This window comes from Cololabis saira, chromosome 9, assembly GCF_033807715.1.
Source record: "Cololabis saira isolate AMF1-May2022 chromosome 9, fColSai1.1, whole genome shotgun sequence".
NCBI classification, from domain to species: Eukaryota; Metazoa; Chordata; class Actinopteri; order Beloniformes; family Belonidae; genus Cololabis; species Cololabis saira.
Window position 1 is genome coordinate 8,391,512 of NC_084595.1, and position 17,509 is coordinate 8,409,020.

Consider the following 17,509-nt stretch of genomic DNA (forward strand, 5'->3'; position numbering starts at 1 on the left):
ACTCTATTTCATTTCGGCTTTTTAAAAAAAAAAACTATCCAGTTAAATTGTGCCATCCGGATAGAGTGGATTTGGTTGTGGTTGGATGAGAAGTATAAACATATTTGGTTTGTACGTGTCTGGTCTCTGAAACACATGTTAATGCTCAATAATGCACATATATGGTTCTTTAATATATTTGCATTATACTAAGATGCATTCATTTTCAATGGCTTTTAGCCTTAATGGTTTTTCCCCACTTATATTACTTTTACTTTTATACTTTAAGTACTTTTGAAACCAGTACTTTATACTTTTACTTGAGAAAAAAAAATAAATAAAAATAAAAATAAATACATTTTGAGTTGATACTTCAACTTCTACAGGAGTATTTTTGAACTCTAATATCTATACTTCTACCTGAGTAATGAATGAGAATACTTTTGACACCTCTGTCTTTAACACTCGTCCTGACCTTTCCTGTTTTCCTCACTGACGGCTCTGCTTATAAAAATGGAATACCATACGCAGGTTATACAATTTGTGATAATTCTTAATTGTTGAAAGCGCCCTCCATCTCCAGCTCCACCCAAGTAGATGAAACTATTTACTGATCAAAAGGTAAAACTGTTACAATCTATACAGATTCCAGAGATGCTTTTGGTTGTGTATATTGTATTTTATAGATTTTATATATTGTGGGCGAACCGAGCATTTATCTCATCCTCGGAGATAAATGTGGTTAATTGATTGGTGAACTGTTACAAGCCTGTCAACTACCTTCATCTATTGCTTTGTTAAATGTGAAGCCCACACCCAGTCCAACCCTGTTTTCACTAGGCAATGCTTCAGCTGACCATGCAGCAAAAGAAACTGCCAAATTTGGCTTACCTGTCTATGTAAAACTTTGCCCTTCTATACCCGCTAACGACCTGGTTTCTCCTAATGATGTAGCTCTCCTACAAGAAGACTACTGAGGTGAAGAAAAAAACGGATTGTAGCATTCCCATGGTTGTAAAAATGTAAATAATTTGTGGGTCAGCAACGACGGCCGCGTTGTTGCACCCACATCCTTGTACACGTGAATAGTTGATCACAGTTGGCAATCACAGATGAGAAAAAGGGGGAATGTGTCAGATAGTGTTGAAAGACTGATAAGCTCCAAGATTTGCATCCTATAAAAATATTGCAAACATTATCAACACTCCCCCCCACCGTGACTTTTTTGAAGCTCTGCAAATAGACATTATGTGAGGGATATGAAATTATTCTTGTATGAAAATGTTCATGTATGAAAATGTTTTTGTATGTGCAGAGAATTTTAAACTGGACTTAAATGGACAATGTTGACACCTGTTAACACCCATTAGGAAGCACAAAACTCACGCCTCATGAAAGGATCACGGGTAGACTATACCAAGTAATTCAGTTCTATGTATAAAAAAGATGGACCTCCATGCCATGGATGAATCCATGATATCATTCTGTTCTGCTCTAACTTTTGCTGTCCAGTCAATCCACAGACAAGTAAAAGCTGTCCAGTCTCCTCCTAGTGACAAACCGTGCCATAACCTCCAACCCGGCGACTGGGTCTGTGTCAGGGAGTTCCGACGGAAAAACGCCCTGAAACCTCGCTGGTCTAAACCTCAACACGTCCTGCTCACCACCAACACCGCCGTCAAGTGTGAGGGGCGTCTAATCTGGATCCACGCATCCCACTGCAAGAAAACAACTCCTCCGCCATGCACCGGAAACCAGCTGGTACCATCTTCTTCCTGGGGGTCTTCGTCCTCACCACCGTCGGAGCCAGTGAAAGAAACCACGCAGGCTCGGACAGCCCAGAAGTAGATGAACTTCAACGACTGGCAGAGGAGCAGGGGAGCAGCGCAGGCCACAGAGGCCCGGAAGCAGATGCATTATACACGCCAAAACACTCACATCTGTCGCAGGAACAAAACAGACACCCTTGCAAACACCACAAACGAGACCTAACCGTTTACCAGGAGAAAATAACTCCTAAAATATATGAAACACAACCCTCAACAAACACATACCTCCAACTGGCAAAAATGGTTGCTGAAAATAGCCCACACCCTGATAACTGTTATGTGTGTGGGTTCATTCCACACAGCACAAAAGAAGGACTCCCATTAATGACTCTGCCCATTACTTCATGTGACACCTGTTACATTTTGAACCTCAATTCCTCTTATGGGCATTGCAAATGTCACAAACCCCCCCAAATGAGACAAATGTATTGTGATAAAATTCACACTAGCTGTTATTCCTGCAGCACACCGATTCCTCTCACCCTCACCATGATCCCAAAGACATTAAAGTGGTGTGTTGAAGGCAAAGGAACTATCCACCTAGGAATATCAAACTGTGACTCCACATACTAATCGCTGTTCCATACCTCTACCAAAAGGTGTTTACCTTTATACCTAACCACAATGCCACCATCCAAGAAATAACAGATCACTTGAAAAACATTGCTAACACATTACATACACCTGTCACGACTAGTTTGTTTGGTTGGTTTAGAGAACAGTTAGGACACGTTGGTTACTTGATATTTGAATTTGCTTTATTGGGGCTTGTACTCCTAATTGTTATTTGGCTTCTGATTACATGTCTAAGGTTCACTTGCAAAATATGTATGGCTCAAACTACTACTAAAATCATGTACTCCACTGTAATTCCACCTCTACCGCCAGTGGAGGAGGAAAATTCAGACTTTCTGTTCAAAATTGAGATTGACTGTACTTAAAAAAAAAAAAAAAAAAAAAAAAAAATTGTGAATTGATGAGGCCCCCTGCAGACCCCCTGCGGGGACACGACGCCGCCCTGCGGACGGCTCCTGAACTCCCCCTCAGCTCATTGACATGCAATTCCAGTTGCTAAGGACCCCTGCCGGTACGACACCTTGCCGGCAACGCATTGTCTCCCTGCTGGGACAGGCACCAGCTTCCAGCCCCCCGCAAGGCCACGCCTCTGACCGTAACACTTGTTTAATTCTGTTGTTTGTTCTTGTATAAAAAAGCTTGTTACGAACCATTTCGATGTCAGCCACCGAACCAGACACTGTCTGTATCTGTCTGCTGAACGCCGGCTAGAATAAAATCTCTCATCACACAGCGGACTCTTGAACTGGACTTTGTAATATTCTTCAACATACTTCAACATTAATCTCGACATTTCAACTTTTTTCTTGACATTTTGACTTTTTTCTCGAAGTGCACAATAAAAAAAACTGATACTCTTCCGTACAAATCTTCGTTAACAGAAATGTTGAAATGTAATATTTATTCTACACATTTTTACAGCATTGGAAAACGTTCAGAATGTTTGTGTCATATTTGTCCTCCTACAGAAACCATATTAAAACAAAAAATATATTTCCCTCCCCCATCTATTTCCATTTTCAAACATTTTTGAAAAAGCTCCAGGAGCCACTAGGGCGGCGCTACTTGACGACTTCTTCAGCTAATCAGCCTAATAAACTCGAGGGCAGAACTAACACAGACACGACTGGAACCGATGTGATCCATGTTGGAACCAGCAATCAGTAACATCATAACAGGAAATCTAAATACAGAACTGCGTACACGTCGTAAGCACCACTGGTCTTTTTAAATCAAAGTTTTAATGATAACTTATTTTGAGTTTCTTTAACGGAAGTGTCTTTAATTTTCTTTTTAAGGAAAATATCCCATATGGATGTTTACTAGTGCAGTTTATAAGTTTAAGAGACCCAGGTCCCAATAGCTGATAAACTGTAGGTCCCTAATCTGCATGAAAGTGTGTATTGAATCATCTCAGGTAAACACAATTAGGGCATGTAGCACCCTATAATGTAATAATTTCCTGAAAATGTAATAACGCCTGAAAATGTAATAAAATCCAATAATGTAATAACTTCACCAATAATGTAATAAAATATCCTGACTGATATTGTAATAACATTTTTACCGATAATGTAATACCTTACATTATTGGGAATTTATTAAATTTTCAGGTGGGTCTTTTTTTTTTCTTTTCAAAACTGATAATGTAATACTTGACAAATAATGCAATATTTGTTCATTTTCAGTCCAGAGTTCTACATTTTGTGTTTTAAGAATCTAAGAATGTTATATATGCTGGATTTGAAACACCAGACTGACTGTTGGGTTAAATTGCAGACTTTGAGTAGCATGTAATAAATTCCCACTAACGTAATAAGGTATTACATTAGTGGTAAAAATGTTATTACAATATCCGTCAGGATATTTTATTACATTATTGGTGAAGTTATTACATTATTGCGTTTTATTACATTTTCAATTGAGTTAAGTGCAAATTTTATTACATTTTCAGGCGTTATTACATTTTCAGGAAATTATTACATTATAGGGTGAAATTATTACATTATAGGGTGCTACAGGGCACATGTGAAATGTAAACTGATGTAACTGACGGTGAGGCAGCTGTGGCTGATCTGGGCCCAGCCGTGCAGGTCAAACAGCCGGTGGGAGCTGGCCAGCTTGCAGCGCATCAACCGCTCTCCCTTCACCATCCGGCCGGGCTCCCAGCCCTGCAGGTCGTTGACGGGCGTCACCATCATCATGTCTGAGGCGGGAGGAGAACAGAACACAGAACATCAGACAGACAGAATGCAGTAAAGATGTCTGTTTACAGATGGGAGCAGCAAGTAGTGAAAAAGCTGAACAGTCACAACATTGAAAACAAGAAAAAGGTGCATTGATGGATGACAAGTTCATGTCTCTTTGTCTCTTCATCCAAATAAGTACAGATTTACAATGAACCATGTTTCATTAGAGTACCAGATTGTTAGTTTTCCAATTTTAAGAGAACATTTTGAATTTTAGGCCTACTGATGGTTCATGTTGTATCAGTATCAAACAAGCAAATACATTTCTGTGGGCATGCAGAGGGACTGCAGCATTATAGTTTATATTAGGGGCCAAACACATACTCGTGCCCACTCAGTGTTTTATTTAGAACAGCTGTGTAGCACTGGGACCACACAGAAACTTTATTTTTAAACTTCACATTGTATCTATACATACTCTCACTGATTCCATGATCTGAAGACATGAGATTGTTACAGGGTGAAACTCCCTGAAAACATGGTCCTCAAACACGGTAACCCACCATTTGTGTAAACGGATTCCAACAGAGAATCCAAAATTATAAGAAAGAAAGCAGATGTGCAGTACTTGTGTCATGAAAATGTTAGTGCTACCTCATAAACATCCTACCCGCTGTTTTCACACTGTTTTTCTTTCTTGCCCGTACTGCACTACTTTATTTTTCATTCCAATGTATATACTGTCTATATTTTGTAATTAAATCTTTTTTTACCCTTTCCCTGCATGTGTGTGTTGGCTGTACTGCTGCTGCACAAAGTGAGGGAGAAATATCTTATCTTAGTGACTGAGGAAGTTGTTATTTGATTGAAAGAACGACGTGTGAACCTGGCCTCTTTTTGCCATGACTAGAGGTGAATATCATGGTCCAATAATACGTTATGTTATCCAGATTAGCAGTTGACTTCCAATTAAAAAAATAAATTAAAGCTGCAAGCAATGATGAACGGGCCCTCGCGCGTGCAATTTTCACCAATAAAGATCAAGGACTCAAGTCTGATGACACCACCCACAATTCTTTATGTCAAACCATTTAACCAAATATGGCAGAAAATAGGAACTATCAAATATCGACCAATTAGAAGAAGGGGCTGGGCTAATTTGGACCAATTAAGGTGAAGGAGTCAAAACAGAGTCCAATGACACCACGACTCTTTGTCAAACCATTCAAAAGTTATGGCAGAAAGTAGGAACTATCAGATATGAACCAATCAGATGAAGGGTGGGCGCGCTTTTTGCCGTCTAGCGTCGCCACGGTAACGCTTTTCACTGAGAAAAGTAATGCACGTCGTCACAAGATGGTGATGCACATTTTGATGTATAACACACCTGGGTGCACGTTACGGTTCGGCCCGCATTAACGGCTGAAGAAATGGCATAAATTGCGCCAAAATTACACGATTAATTCAAAATGGCCAACTTCCTGTTCGGCTTCGGCCATGGCGCCAAGAGACTTTTCTTTAAAGCCTGAATTATGGTTCTGCGTCAAACCAACGCAGAGCATACGCCGTCACCGTGACGCCGTCGAGAACCTTCGGACTTCTCCGTCACTCCTTTTCTCCGCGGTGCAATACCCCCCGTGACCGCTATGTCGTGATCTTTTCCTGAATGATTTATCCGACTTTTTACGGTCACACTCAGTACGTTTACATGCAGCAAAGAGATCGGATTTCTGATCGTATCAGATAACGACATGCAGAAGATCGGATCACTTGTCTGAGTTTACATGCTGTTCAGAGATCAGATAACTGGCCAGAGTGAACCCCCCCCAGAGTAAATTCTCCAGCATGCGCAGACTGCAATACCCGATGTCCCCGTATACATGACGTTAACAACCCGATTGCGAATGGGTTATCTAGGTGCTCCAACCTGATTACTAAATGTCCGACATAGGTCCGAACTAGATCGGGTTCAGGTGTTTACATGCAGTTTAAAAGTCCGAACGATGTCTTATATGATCAGTAACCCGATTGAACTGCTGCATGTAAACGTACTGAGTGAATCAAAGAGATAAGGACAACTATTGTGCAAAAAACCAAAACAAAAAAAATCACACATACACGAAGAAAAGAGCGCTGAAAGTTCACGACTGCTTCAGAACGGAAACCGGAATTGCGTTGCTACCAAGCGAACCAATCACAGCCCTCTCGGTCTGCGTTTGGTCTGCGTCGCCTCGACGCGTAGTTACAATTTTTGGAAGGTGCGCGTCAGTGACGGCGTCAGTGACGGCGTGTGGTCTGCATCGACGCGTACCATATGCCGTAGGCATGGCGTCGTTTTGACGCAGAACCATAACTCAAGCTTTAGTTGCGAGGGGGGCAAAAAGACACAGCTACAAGTAGAAGAAGCTTGAAAATGGAAAGGAAGTCATAATGATGGATCGGATTTATATTGCTCTTTTCTCTGACACTCAAACTCTCATAAACCTCCTGCTGTTACTCCTAAAACTAAAAAGGCCTGAAATCATTGTCTCTCAAAAATGAACTTGTAGCAAACCTAAAGACCACACTTCTGACCACGACTAACAATGCTTATGTAAATCCTAACTAAATTGTATCTGAATAATGGCACGTACTGGACGGCGGGACGGACAGAGCTGCCTGGGAACCGTGAGACGCCATGAAATCAGCCAGCTGTCTCAGCGCCCAGAGGTTGGAGGAGCTGCCGCCTTTCTTCTTCTGCTCCTGGATGAGCAGATCCAGCTCTTCCCTGAACGACTGCACACAAAACACAACACAGAAAACAACATTTAATTAGATATCAGGAACAGATCCAGGTCTTCCCTGAACGACTGCACACACAACACACACAGAAAAAACAACATTCTAATTAGATATTTTAGGACACCCCAAATTCAAAGTAAGTACAAATGTGATCTAACTTCAAATTGTTGGAGAAAATGCGGGGAGCAGATAAAACACCACAGTCATGTATTTTGGTCATGTATAGTTATAAGTGAATTTTGGGATAACTGGTGTTATTACTTAGAAAAACACCAGAATAAATCAAGAGGAAAGAAACTCACTTGTTTTTAGTTTTAAGAGTAGCATTAATTAAACAAATTACAAGAAATTGATTAAAGGATGATAATTTAATTAATTCTAAATGGAAGGATTTTGAGACTTAGAAATCAAGTTTATATTTTTGAAGAAAGATGGAAAAATGGGTGAATTAACAACAAACAGCCCTAATGAGCCATAACATGATTGTTGTGTATGTTTTGTCTCCCAATACGTCTATACTTCTGTCCATGTAGTGAATATATGGAATCCTCTGAATGCAATCTTATATGTATTGACAAAGTGATATATATGTATAATGTTTTTAATTTTGTTTGATTGATTTTGTGTGTGTGTGTGTGTGTGTGTGTGTTTTGTTGTAAATAAAAAATAAAAAGAAAACACAAGTCATACATTAAAATACAATCATGCTTACATATGTGGAAAACAACCCTCTCTATTGCTTCCAAGGCTTTATTAAAATCAAGAATTACCCCGAACACATCTGGTCTATCCCAGGTCTTGCAAATCAAGTAAATACAACCTTCATGACAGTGGGAAGTCTCTTCTCTTTAAGGAGAACAAGAGAGCACGGCTCAGGCTTCATTCATATGAACATGTAGAAACAATCTGTGTTCATTTCATCCCACATGGATTGAATAATTTGGAATATTCAACCAACGCAGGCGGGTTTGCATGAGGTCCAAAAAGCTAAAAGTACATATAGACCCCAAAGATGATGCTACATGGATCAAGAATACTGATTGATTGAATGTTAGCATGAGCCAGGAGAGGGTCAACATTGACACATTTCGTTACAAAAGAAAAAACTGAGAACCTTCGGTGCAGAGCGAACAGCCATCTGCATTATTTTGACATGTACTCCACCACAAAGAGAATCTTTGTTGAGCAGTGGAATAAAACCAGGATAGAGTACAAAGTCAACCAAGAATGCAAATTAAATCGAGAGTAGAACACAAGCCAGATTATTCTACAGCTTTTTGAGACGTGCAGAAACAAGCCAAATGAATATGTGCATTTGCAAGTCACCAAAGGAGAGCAGCTACAGAGCCGTCTTAAAGTGATTAGAGCTGCAGCTAAACAAAACCAGAGAACTTCTGAAACAGTGAAGAGAGGAGACGGTAGATGTTTGACCGTAATGCACATCACTATGTTTGGTGACAAGCAAATGCAGAATATAAGCATTCATATGCTATATACGCTGGGGGATCTGTAAATCCAGGTATTACAGAGTTAAATGAGAGGGAACTAAAGCCTGGCTGACATTGGGTCACATTATAAAACTATGATGCAGGTGAATCAGTAAATAATACAACCCAATAGGTTGAGGGCTAGTTAGTTATCAATCAATCAATCAATCAATCAATCAATTACTTTATTTGTCCCCAAGGGGATGATTAGTTTCATGACAGGAGAAGCACACAATGGTAAATATACATAAAATATACATAATAAGTTACAATAGGTTACACATCATAGTATAGACCAGGGGTCGGCAACCCGCGGCTCCAGAGCCGCATGTGGCTCTTTAGCGCCGCCCTAGTGGCTCCTGGAGCTTTTTCAAAAATGTTTGAGCTTTTTTTTCCTTTTTTTCTTCTTTTTTTCCTTTTTTTCCTTCCCTTTTTTTCTTCTTTTTTTCCTTGTCTTTTTTTCTTATTTTTTCCCTTTTCTTCTTTTTTCCCTTTTTTTCTCTTTTCTTCTTCTTTTTCCTTTCCTTTTTAATCTCAACATTTCAACTTTTTTCTCGACATTTTGACTTTTTTCTCAACATTTCGACTTTTTTCTAAACATTTCGACTTTTTTCTCGACATTTCGACTTTTTTCTCAACATTTCGACTTTTTTCTCGACATTTCGACTTTTTTCTCAAAGTGCATAAGAAAAAAAAAATCTTCCCCCAGTTATAACTAATATAGACAACATGCAGCATGTGTTGCCTTCATTCTAAGGTTTATACAAGACTTTTCATTTTTTGCGGCTCCCGACATATTTGTTTTTTGTGTTTTAGGTCCAATATGGCTCTTTCAACATTTTGGGTTGCCGACCCCTGGTATACACCTAAGCTATAGTTAAGAGGGAAGGCTTTTTCACCCACTAACTTTTCCTTCCGACATTTAAAAGAACAATAGCGGAGGAACAAAGGAGTGTTTGTATCTGTTGTCTTTGCAAAAGGGAGTCTAAGCAGTAACTGATGGTACAAAACTGAAACTGTTTATTAAGGGATGTGAGAATCAGACAACATGGAGTTCTTGATCAGCTGTTTGTTATAAAGTTCTGGTAAAGTTTGTTGAGCCGACCCAATGATTTTACTGCTTACACTGACAACCTTATTGAGAAAGTTTCTGTCTTTGACCTTCAAAGATTGAAACCAACAAAAAACATAACAGATTCGCTAAAATAACGATAAAACATAGTCATCAGGGAAGAATCCACCTGGAATTTAAAGATTTTTTGAAGACCAAAAAGGCGCTGCTGGCTTTTCTTATATATTGAGTCTGTATTTTTTCCAAATGACAGTTTGTTGTCAATAATAGTGCCTAAATATTTATAGGACTCAACAATTTCAACTTCTTGACCTTCAATCACTTTACTTACAGGAGAGGGCTGCACGCGTCTGAAATCCATACACATATCCTTTGTCTTTAAGACATTCAAAGATAAAAAAGATTCCTCACACCATTTCAGAAAGTATTCAAACACAGGACCATGTGAAGTCTCAGTACTATTCAGCAGGCTCACTAGAACAGTGTCATCTGCAAACTGCAGTATATGACTGTGGCAGGGTGGAGGAGCAGCAGCCACTCAGGTGATGGGTCACAGGTGTGTCCCATCAACCTCTCCACCCTGCCTGCCTTTATAAGGCATGGCTGCACAGCAGCAAGGGCTGCTGTGGGAGAAGGTGCTTGTGCACGTGTGGGTGTTTGCATCTGGTTAATAAAGAGTTCTGCACGAAAACCCCGTATTCTCTGTCCTGTCGGTCGGGCCCCCGTAGCACTCGCCCTGCTACAATGACAATTTTCAAAAGTGCTACAGCAGTCATTTGTATACGGTATGTACAACAGAGGAGAAAGGTGAGCCAGTAGATGTTACAGATAAGTCAGAGAGCTGCCCATTTAGTTAGGTAGATACTGTAGCTAAATAGATCAAATCAAGGTGGTGTCATGAGCAATGGGGCCTTGGGATGACTGTGCAGAATTAAATGAACGGAAACCTAAAGGAGCTGAAGCAACACTGAAGTGAAAAAACAAATCCCTCCACAGTGATACGAAGTCTGATGTCAGTTTAAAGTGTTTCTATAATTGGTCCGATGAGATACTGAATCATCAGATGGATTGCAGTTCATCTTAGTTTTGTTTAATACTTACTTTGTGGCATGTGTGTTATGTGAGGTGGAATTTACCTAAATATGATCCTGAGTAAACACCAGATTTTTTTTTTAATCCTTATGTCCTTATACACTTTAGAAAAGTTTGACTGAAAGAAAGTGTAGTTCATTTTCAACAAATCTGCACACACTGATCACACAGAGCAAATATTTTCATTAAAAAAAGTAAACATCTTGTATTTGAATAGCCAAATATGAAATTGTGTGTTTTTACACTAAATATATTCAAAATAATCTTAAATACGTCCAAATTGCAGAAAAATTCAGAGAGGGTTGGACAAAGGTGAACACACTTAATGATTCAGGCTTCTTTCCATCAGTTATTTAACATCATGGGACTCTTTCCACTTCACATAAAATGTAATCAGCCCCCTGTACTGTAGCTTTTCTTCTGACCTCACATGGGATAATGGACACATGCACTTAGACTCAGTTCCAGCTCAGCTGTCAGGTGCATTTCAGAAAAGAGTTATCAAAACGCAAAAAGATAATCACATCTACAGAGCAGAAACCGAGAGAAACGGAGACGAGCGGTGATCTCACCGGACTCTGGATGAGGCTGGAGATGCGTTTCTTGTTCTGGGTGGAGGACGGAGGAGACGTCAGGTCGTCCACGTCGCTGGGGCTGCGCGGCACCGGGGTGCTCGCCGGGGTGCCCGCCGGGGTCGGAGACTTACTCATCTTTTCTTTAATAGTGGCTGTTTTGTAACCAAGTGGAGAACTGCAAAAAAAAAGAAAATTTAAATTAATTAAAGTACATTTCGGCTTGTTTTAACTACACAGACCCGATTTTTATCTTACAAAAAAGAGCCATTAGAATTATAAACAAAGCAGGTTATCCAGAACCAACTAATAGATTATTCATAAATTCAAATGTGCTTAAATTCAGAGATTTAGTGGACCTTAAAACAGCGCAATCTATGTTCAAATTCAACAATAAAACACTTCCTGACAGCATTCAGAAGCTCTTCCAAAGCAGAGTTAGAAATATGAACTAAGAGGAACATTTATGTTCAGGAAAACAAAGAACCAACGTTAAACAACGATGATCTCAGTGCAGGATTAATCTGTGGAACAGCTTAATTACAGAAATGAAAATGTGGAGCACGTTATTACAATTCAAACGCACCTATAAATACAAAATGAGTAATAAATATAAAAAAAGGGATAATACACATGTATGTATGGTATGTATCTATGGACATACATATACATGATATACATATATATACACACACATACATACATATATATATATATATATATATATATATATATATATATATATATATATATATATACACACACACACACACACAGTATGCGTGTGTGTATTTATGTATGTATGTATGTATGTATATGTGCTATTGTATTATTGCTTCTATAAATACTGTATGGAATGATATTTATTAATGACATTGCACTAGTTTATAAAATTGTATATATATATATTGTATATATACATGGGTTAAGCACAAATGCTTAACCCATGTATAACTGCACTTTACAATTTGGGGTTAATGTTTGCAACAGTATGTTCACAAAACTATCTAATGGAATAAACCGTATGGCTCAAAAGTTACTTTTCTTTGTCAGCCTGAGTAGACACGGCCAGAGAGTAAATAGACGTACAGAAGGGAGAAGCATCTTGCTTCAAAAGGACTGTATCATTATTAGAGGATCACATGATGCAAAACTACCCACAGTCCTAAAAACTCAAAATCCAGTCAGTCAATCATCATCAAATATGAAGTAAAAGTTTCCCATTCAATCAAAACTCATTGTTAAGTACAATGCAGATCCATTCTGAAAACCGTTTGCGTCTTGTTCAGACGTAAAAATCCAGAAGCCTTCATTTCCTTTAACTTTAATAGTAGCAGTATGAAGATAAAACACCTACCCTCACATGAAGGACGCTGTTTTCCGTCTGTTGGAAGTGCAGACCTGGAGAAAGCACATGCATTAAGAGCTCTCAGAGAAACAGCAGCATCACAAGCACTAAAGAGGAAGTTGGAAACTGATCCAGCTCAGTAATTGGAGCAAGAGTAAAGAGTTACCGTAAAGAACCCAGTGAAGAGCTGGCCCCTCCCCAGTTAAAACACACACACACACACACAGACACACCAACTGTTCTGCACGGACTAGATAAGGTCTCAAACTCACCACACCCCCCCCTCGGTTATATACTGCTAACTGACTTATTCAGTTGATGAGCTGCGTCGCTGCAACAATGATCTGTGTAATTCTCCTGACATGGACTGCTGGTTCCGTCCTTCACAATTAATAGAGTCTCAGAGAAACCAATCACGTGCAATAACAATGATAGCAGTTACATGCTGTAACAAGCACCTTCCGGCAATAATCATGTCTGCCTCATTCTGCTGCACCTCTCACTTTTTTGTATAATTGTATATATGTTATTTTATTCAGAGCCGTAATTTTTCCTACAGCATACTGCTGCACCTTCAGTTCAGTTCTTTAATTGTATATATGTCAATAAGTGCCACATTTGTTTATTTACTGTTTGATATTTTTAAATCTAAAGAGTGAAATAACCGGAGTCAAATTCCTTGTTGGACAATGTTCGAACTTGGACAATAAAGATGATTCTGATTCATGTTTCCACCTGCCAGTGCAGGTGTCATGCTGAGTGTCATGCAGTGTTTAATTGTATATTTATTTATTGTTTTGGTATTGTTGTGTTAAACATTTTACTTGCATGCATGTTTTTGTTGCTTTGTTCAGTTACTGTTATTGTTTGAAATGTAACTTTTTCCCTGGTTTGAGTTTGACATGCAATGACCTTTTGAGTTGATTAGACACAGCTGAACATTGTTAAGGCAGTGAACTGGACCTTGACTGACAGCTGCACCGGCCAATGAACTACTGCAGGCTGGCCCCCCTAGACCAATGGTGAACCAGGGGAGGGTTCCCTTCCCACCTAGATATTCAGAGAGAGACGTTCAAGCTGCAGAGAGAAATGGACTGACGGACAGAGGCCCACGGGGGCCCAGGTTGTTGGAGAACCCCAGCAGACCCAGACAGACTGGACAGCCTAGACAGCAAACGCAGCAGTGAATTGGAGGGCTTTGGACGCTAACGGCAGAAGTAGGAACTTCTACCTAAAAGCTTTGAGTTTCTCCAACCAATACACTGGCTGTTGCAAGCCGAGCCACTTCGTGATAGCCAAATGAAATATCCTGTGGTTGTAGGGCGGATTGCTGGCGATTCTTCTTTGCTCCAGGGTCAAAGAGTGTCGACTGGAGGTGTGTAGCAGAGGGATTCCTGTTGGCGTGGGCCTGACTGCTGTGGATTCAAGAGGGGGCGCTAGAGGACAGTCTTTGAACCTGACAGTGAGCCCCTGAATGGATTGACTTTGTGACTGTTTATTTTTAACCCTTGCCTTTTTAAAGGAGCATGAGGCTCCTTTTAAGAAATGAGACTCTAGCGCCACCCTTCACCACGACGGCCATCAGGGGTACTGCAGCCAACAGTGAAGCCGGCACGGGAGAACGGGGAGACCGCATGTGACGTCACATCCGCAGGACAGCGTGGGAAATTCGGCCCCAGAATTGCAGTACATTTTGCAGCACACAGCCTGTTCAAGGCAACGGAGAGATACACTAGAGGGCTCATTCGCTTTGATTTGGAACGCTTCATCTCACATTATTACTAGAAAACTTAAAACGTATACGAATTTTTTTAATAAATTCTGCCTCAAGCTCCTTTAAGGATTGGCCATTTTAAGAGACATTTCTTCCATTTTAAGAGACATTTTCCCCACCCTTGATTTATGTTAACAGTCTTTGCACAATAAACGTTTGTTGCTGCACCTGTTGTGTTTGTGGGTTGTGGGTTAAGTACTGCTCACCCTCGAAGAACTGAAAAGTATTTCCTTGGAGACTTTGGTTATTGTATTACCATAACTTTATGCAACCACCCCTTTGACACAGGCTTTAAAAAACAGGCAAAAACCCAAAAGAGTCATACTCAAAGTACTTGATCTCAAACAGATTAACCTTAAATGGAGTTTGAGGATAAATTGTGAACTTTAATCTGGCAACATCAGTCTGTGTGTGTGTTCAAAAACATTACATTAGCAGCCCAAAGGCTTCTAAAAAAAAAAAACCTTCACAAAACACCTACAAATTAGTTCTATCATTCCAAAACCAATCTGCTCTCAGACTTTAAGAAATGTACCAAAAAATATACAGTTGTATGAAAAAGTTTGGGCACCCCTGATCATTTTCAAGATTTTCCTTTATAAATCATTGGTTGTTGGGATCATCAATTTCAGTTAAATATATCATATGGCAGACAAACACGGTGCTATTTGAGAAGTGAAATGAAGTTTATAGGATTCACATAAAGTGTGCAATAATTACTTAAACAAAAGTAGGCAGGTGCATAAATTTGGGCACCCCAACAGAAAAATTACATCAATATTTAGTAGATCCTCCTTTTGCAGAAATAATAGCCTCTAAACGCTTCCTATAGCTTCCAATGAGGGTCTGGATTCTGGTTGAAGGTATTTTTGACCATTCTTCTTTACAAAACATCTCCAGTTCAGTCAGGTTTGATGGTTTCCGAGCATGGACAGCCCGCTTTAATTCACACCACCGATTTTCAATGATATTCAGGTCTGGGGACTGAGATGGCCATTCCAGAACGTTGTACCTGTTCCTCTGCATGAATGCTTTAGTAGACTTTGAGCAGTGTTTAGGGTCGTTGTCTTGTTGAAGTATCCAGCCCCAGCGCAACTTCAACTTTGTCACTGATTCTTGAACATTGTTGGCAAGCCGTAGATACTGACTGGAATCCATGCGACCTTCAACTTTAACGAGATTGCCAGTACCTGCACTGGCCACACGGGCCCACAGCATGATGGAACCACCACCAAATTTGACTGTGGGTAGAAAGTGTTTGTCTTGGAATTCTGTGTTCTTCTTCCGCCATGCATACCGCCGCTTGTTATGTCCAAATAACTCAATTTTAGTTTCATCAGTCCACAGCACCTTATTCCAAAATGAAGCTGGCTTGTCAAAATGTGCTGTAGCAAACCTCAAGCGACTCTGTTTGTGGCGCGTGCGCAGAAAAGATACAGCATCTCCTTGTGCAAAGTGCGCTGAATAGTTGAACGATGCACAGTGACACCATCTGCAGCAAGATCATGTTGTAGGTCTTTGGAGCTGGTCTGTGGGTTGACTTGGACTGTTCTCACCATCCTTCGCCTCTGCCTATCTGAGATTTTTCTTGGCCTGCCACTCCGGGCTTTAACTAGAACTGTGCCTGTGGTCTTCCATTTCCTCACTATGTTCCTTACAGTGGAAACTGACAGCTGAAATCTCTGAGCTAGCTTTTTGTATCCTTCCCCTAAACCATGATGTTGAACAATCTTTGTTTTCAGGTATTTTGACAGTTGTTTTGGGGCTCCCATGTTGCCACTCTTCAAAGAAGATGCAAAGAGGTGAACAACTTACAACAGGCCACCTTAAATACCCTTTGTCATGATTGGCTTCACCTGTGTATGTAGGTGAAGGGTCAATGAACTGAACAAACAACTGTTGTGTTCCAATAATTAATGCTAAATGTATTCAAATCAATAAAACAACAAGGGTGCCTAAATTTATGCACCTGCCTACTTTTGTTTAAGTCATTATTGCACACTTTATGTAAATCCTATAAACTTCATTTCACTTCTCAAATAGCACCGTGTTTGTCTGCCATATGATATATTTAACTGAAATTGCTGATCCCAACAACCAATGATTTATAAAGGAAAATCTTGAAAATGATCAAGGGTGCCCAAACTTTTTCATACCACTGTATGTATCTTATATTAAAATGCACATATATATGCCTTAGGTTCTTACCAGCATGGTATTAACCATTAATATGTGTGCAGACAAGGTAAAAAAAAAAATTAAAGCTGCAAACAGTGATGAACGGGCCCTCCACTCTTGTGCACGTTCAGGCTGCAGTGGAAGCTTGTATGACTTGCATGTAGATTATTCAGACCTGGACATTTAGAGGATGAAACCACCCACGACTCTCTATATCAAACCATTCAAAAGTTATGGAAGAAAGTAGGAACTATCACTTATCGACCAATCTGATGAAGGGGGGGCGCGCTTTTTGGCGTCTATCCTCGCCACAATAACGCTTTTGACTGAGAAAAGTAATGCGTATCGTCGCAGGATGGAGATGCACATTTTGATGTATAACACACCTGGGTGCACGTTACGGTTCGGGCCGTATTAATTGCCGAAGAAATTGTATAAATTGCACCAAAATGGCACGATTAATTCAAAATGGCCGACTTCCTGTTGGGTTTCGGCCATGGCGCCAAGAGACTTTTCTTTAAGTTGCGACATGATACAGGTGTGTACCGATTTTCGTGCATGTACGTCAAACCGTATTGTGGGGCTTGAGGCACAAAGTTTTCTAGGGGGCGCTGTTGAGCCATTTTGCCACG

The 17,509-nt window shown here is 40.0% G+C and overlaps 1 protein-coding gene across 7 annotated transcripts in view; it reads right to left on the reverse strand.

Moving 5' to 3' along the window:
* Window positions 1–17,509, reverse strand: part of add2 (adducin 2 (beta)) — a 56,345-nt gene that overhangs the window by 27,555 nt on the left and 11,281 nt on the right. For 6 of the 7 annotated variants that reach the window (XM_061730379.1, XM_061730381.1, XM_061730377.1 and 3 more), the window contains exons 2-5: window positions 12,935–12,978; window positions 11,578–11,755; window positions 7,207–7,348; window positions 4,439–4,590 (exon numbers count right to left, since the gene is read on the reverse strand). In XM_061730379.1, the coding sequence (XP_061586363.1) occupies window positions 4,439–4,590; window positions 7,207–7,348; window positions 11,578–11,715 (432 nt within the window). In that variant the 5' untranslated portion in view covers window positions 11,716–11,755; window positions 12,935–12,978. The remainder of the gene's footprint in view (window positions 1–4,438; window positions 4,591–7,206; window positions 7,349–11,577; window positions 11,756–12,934; window positions 12,979–17,509) is intronic. The other variant, XM_061730376.1, reaches the window with a different exon arrangement.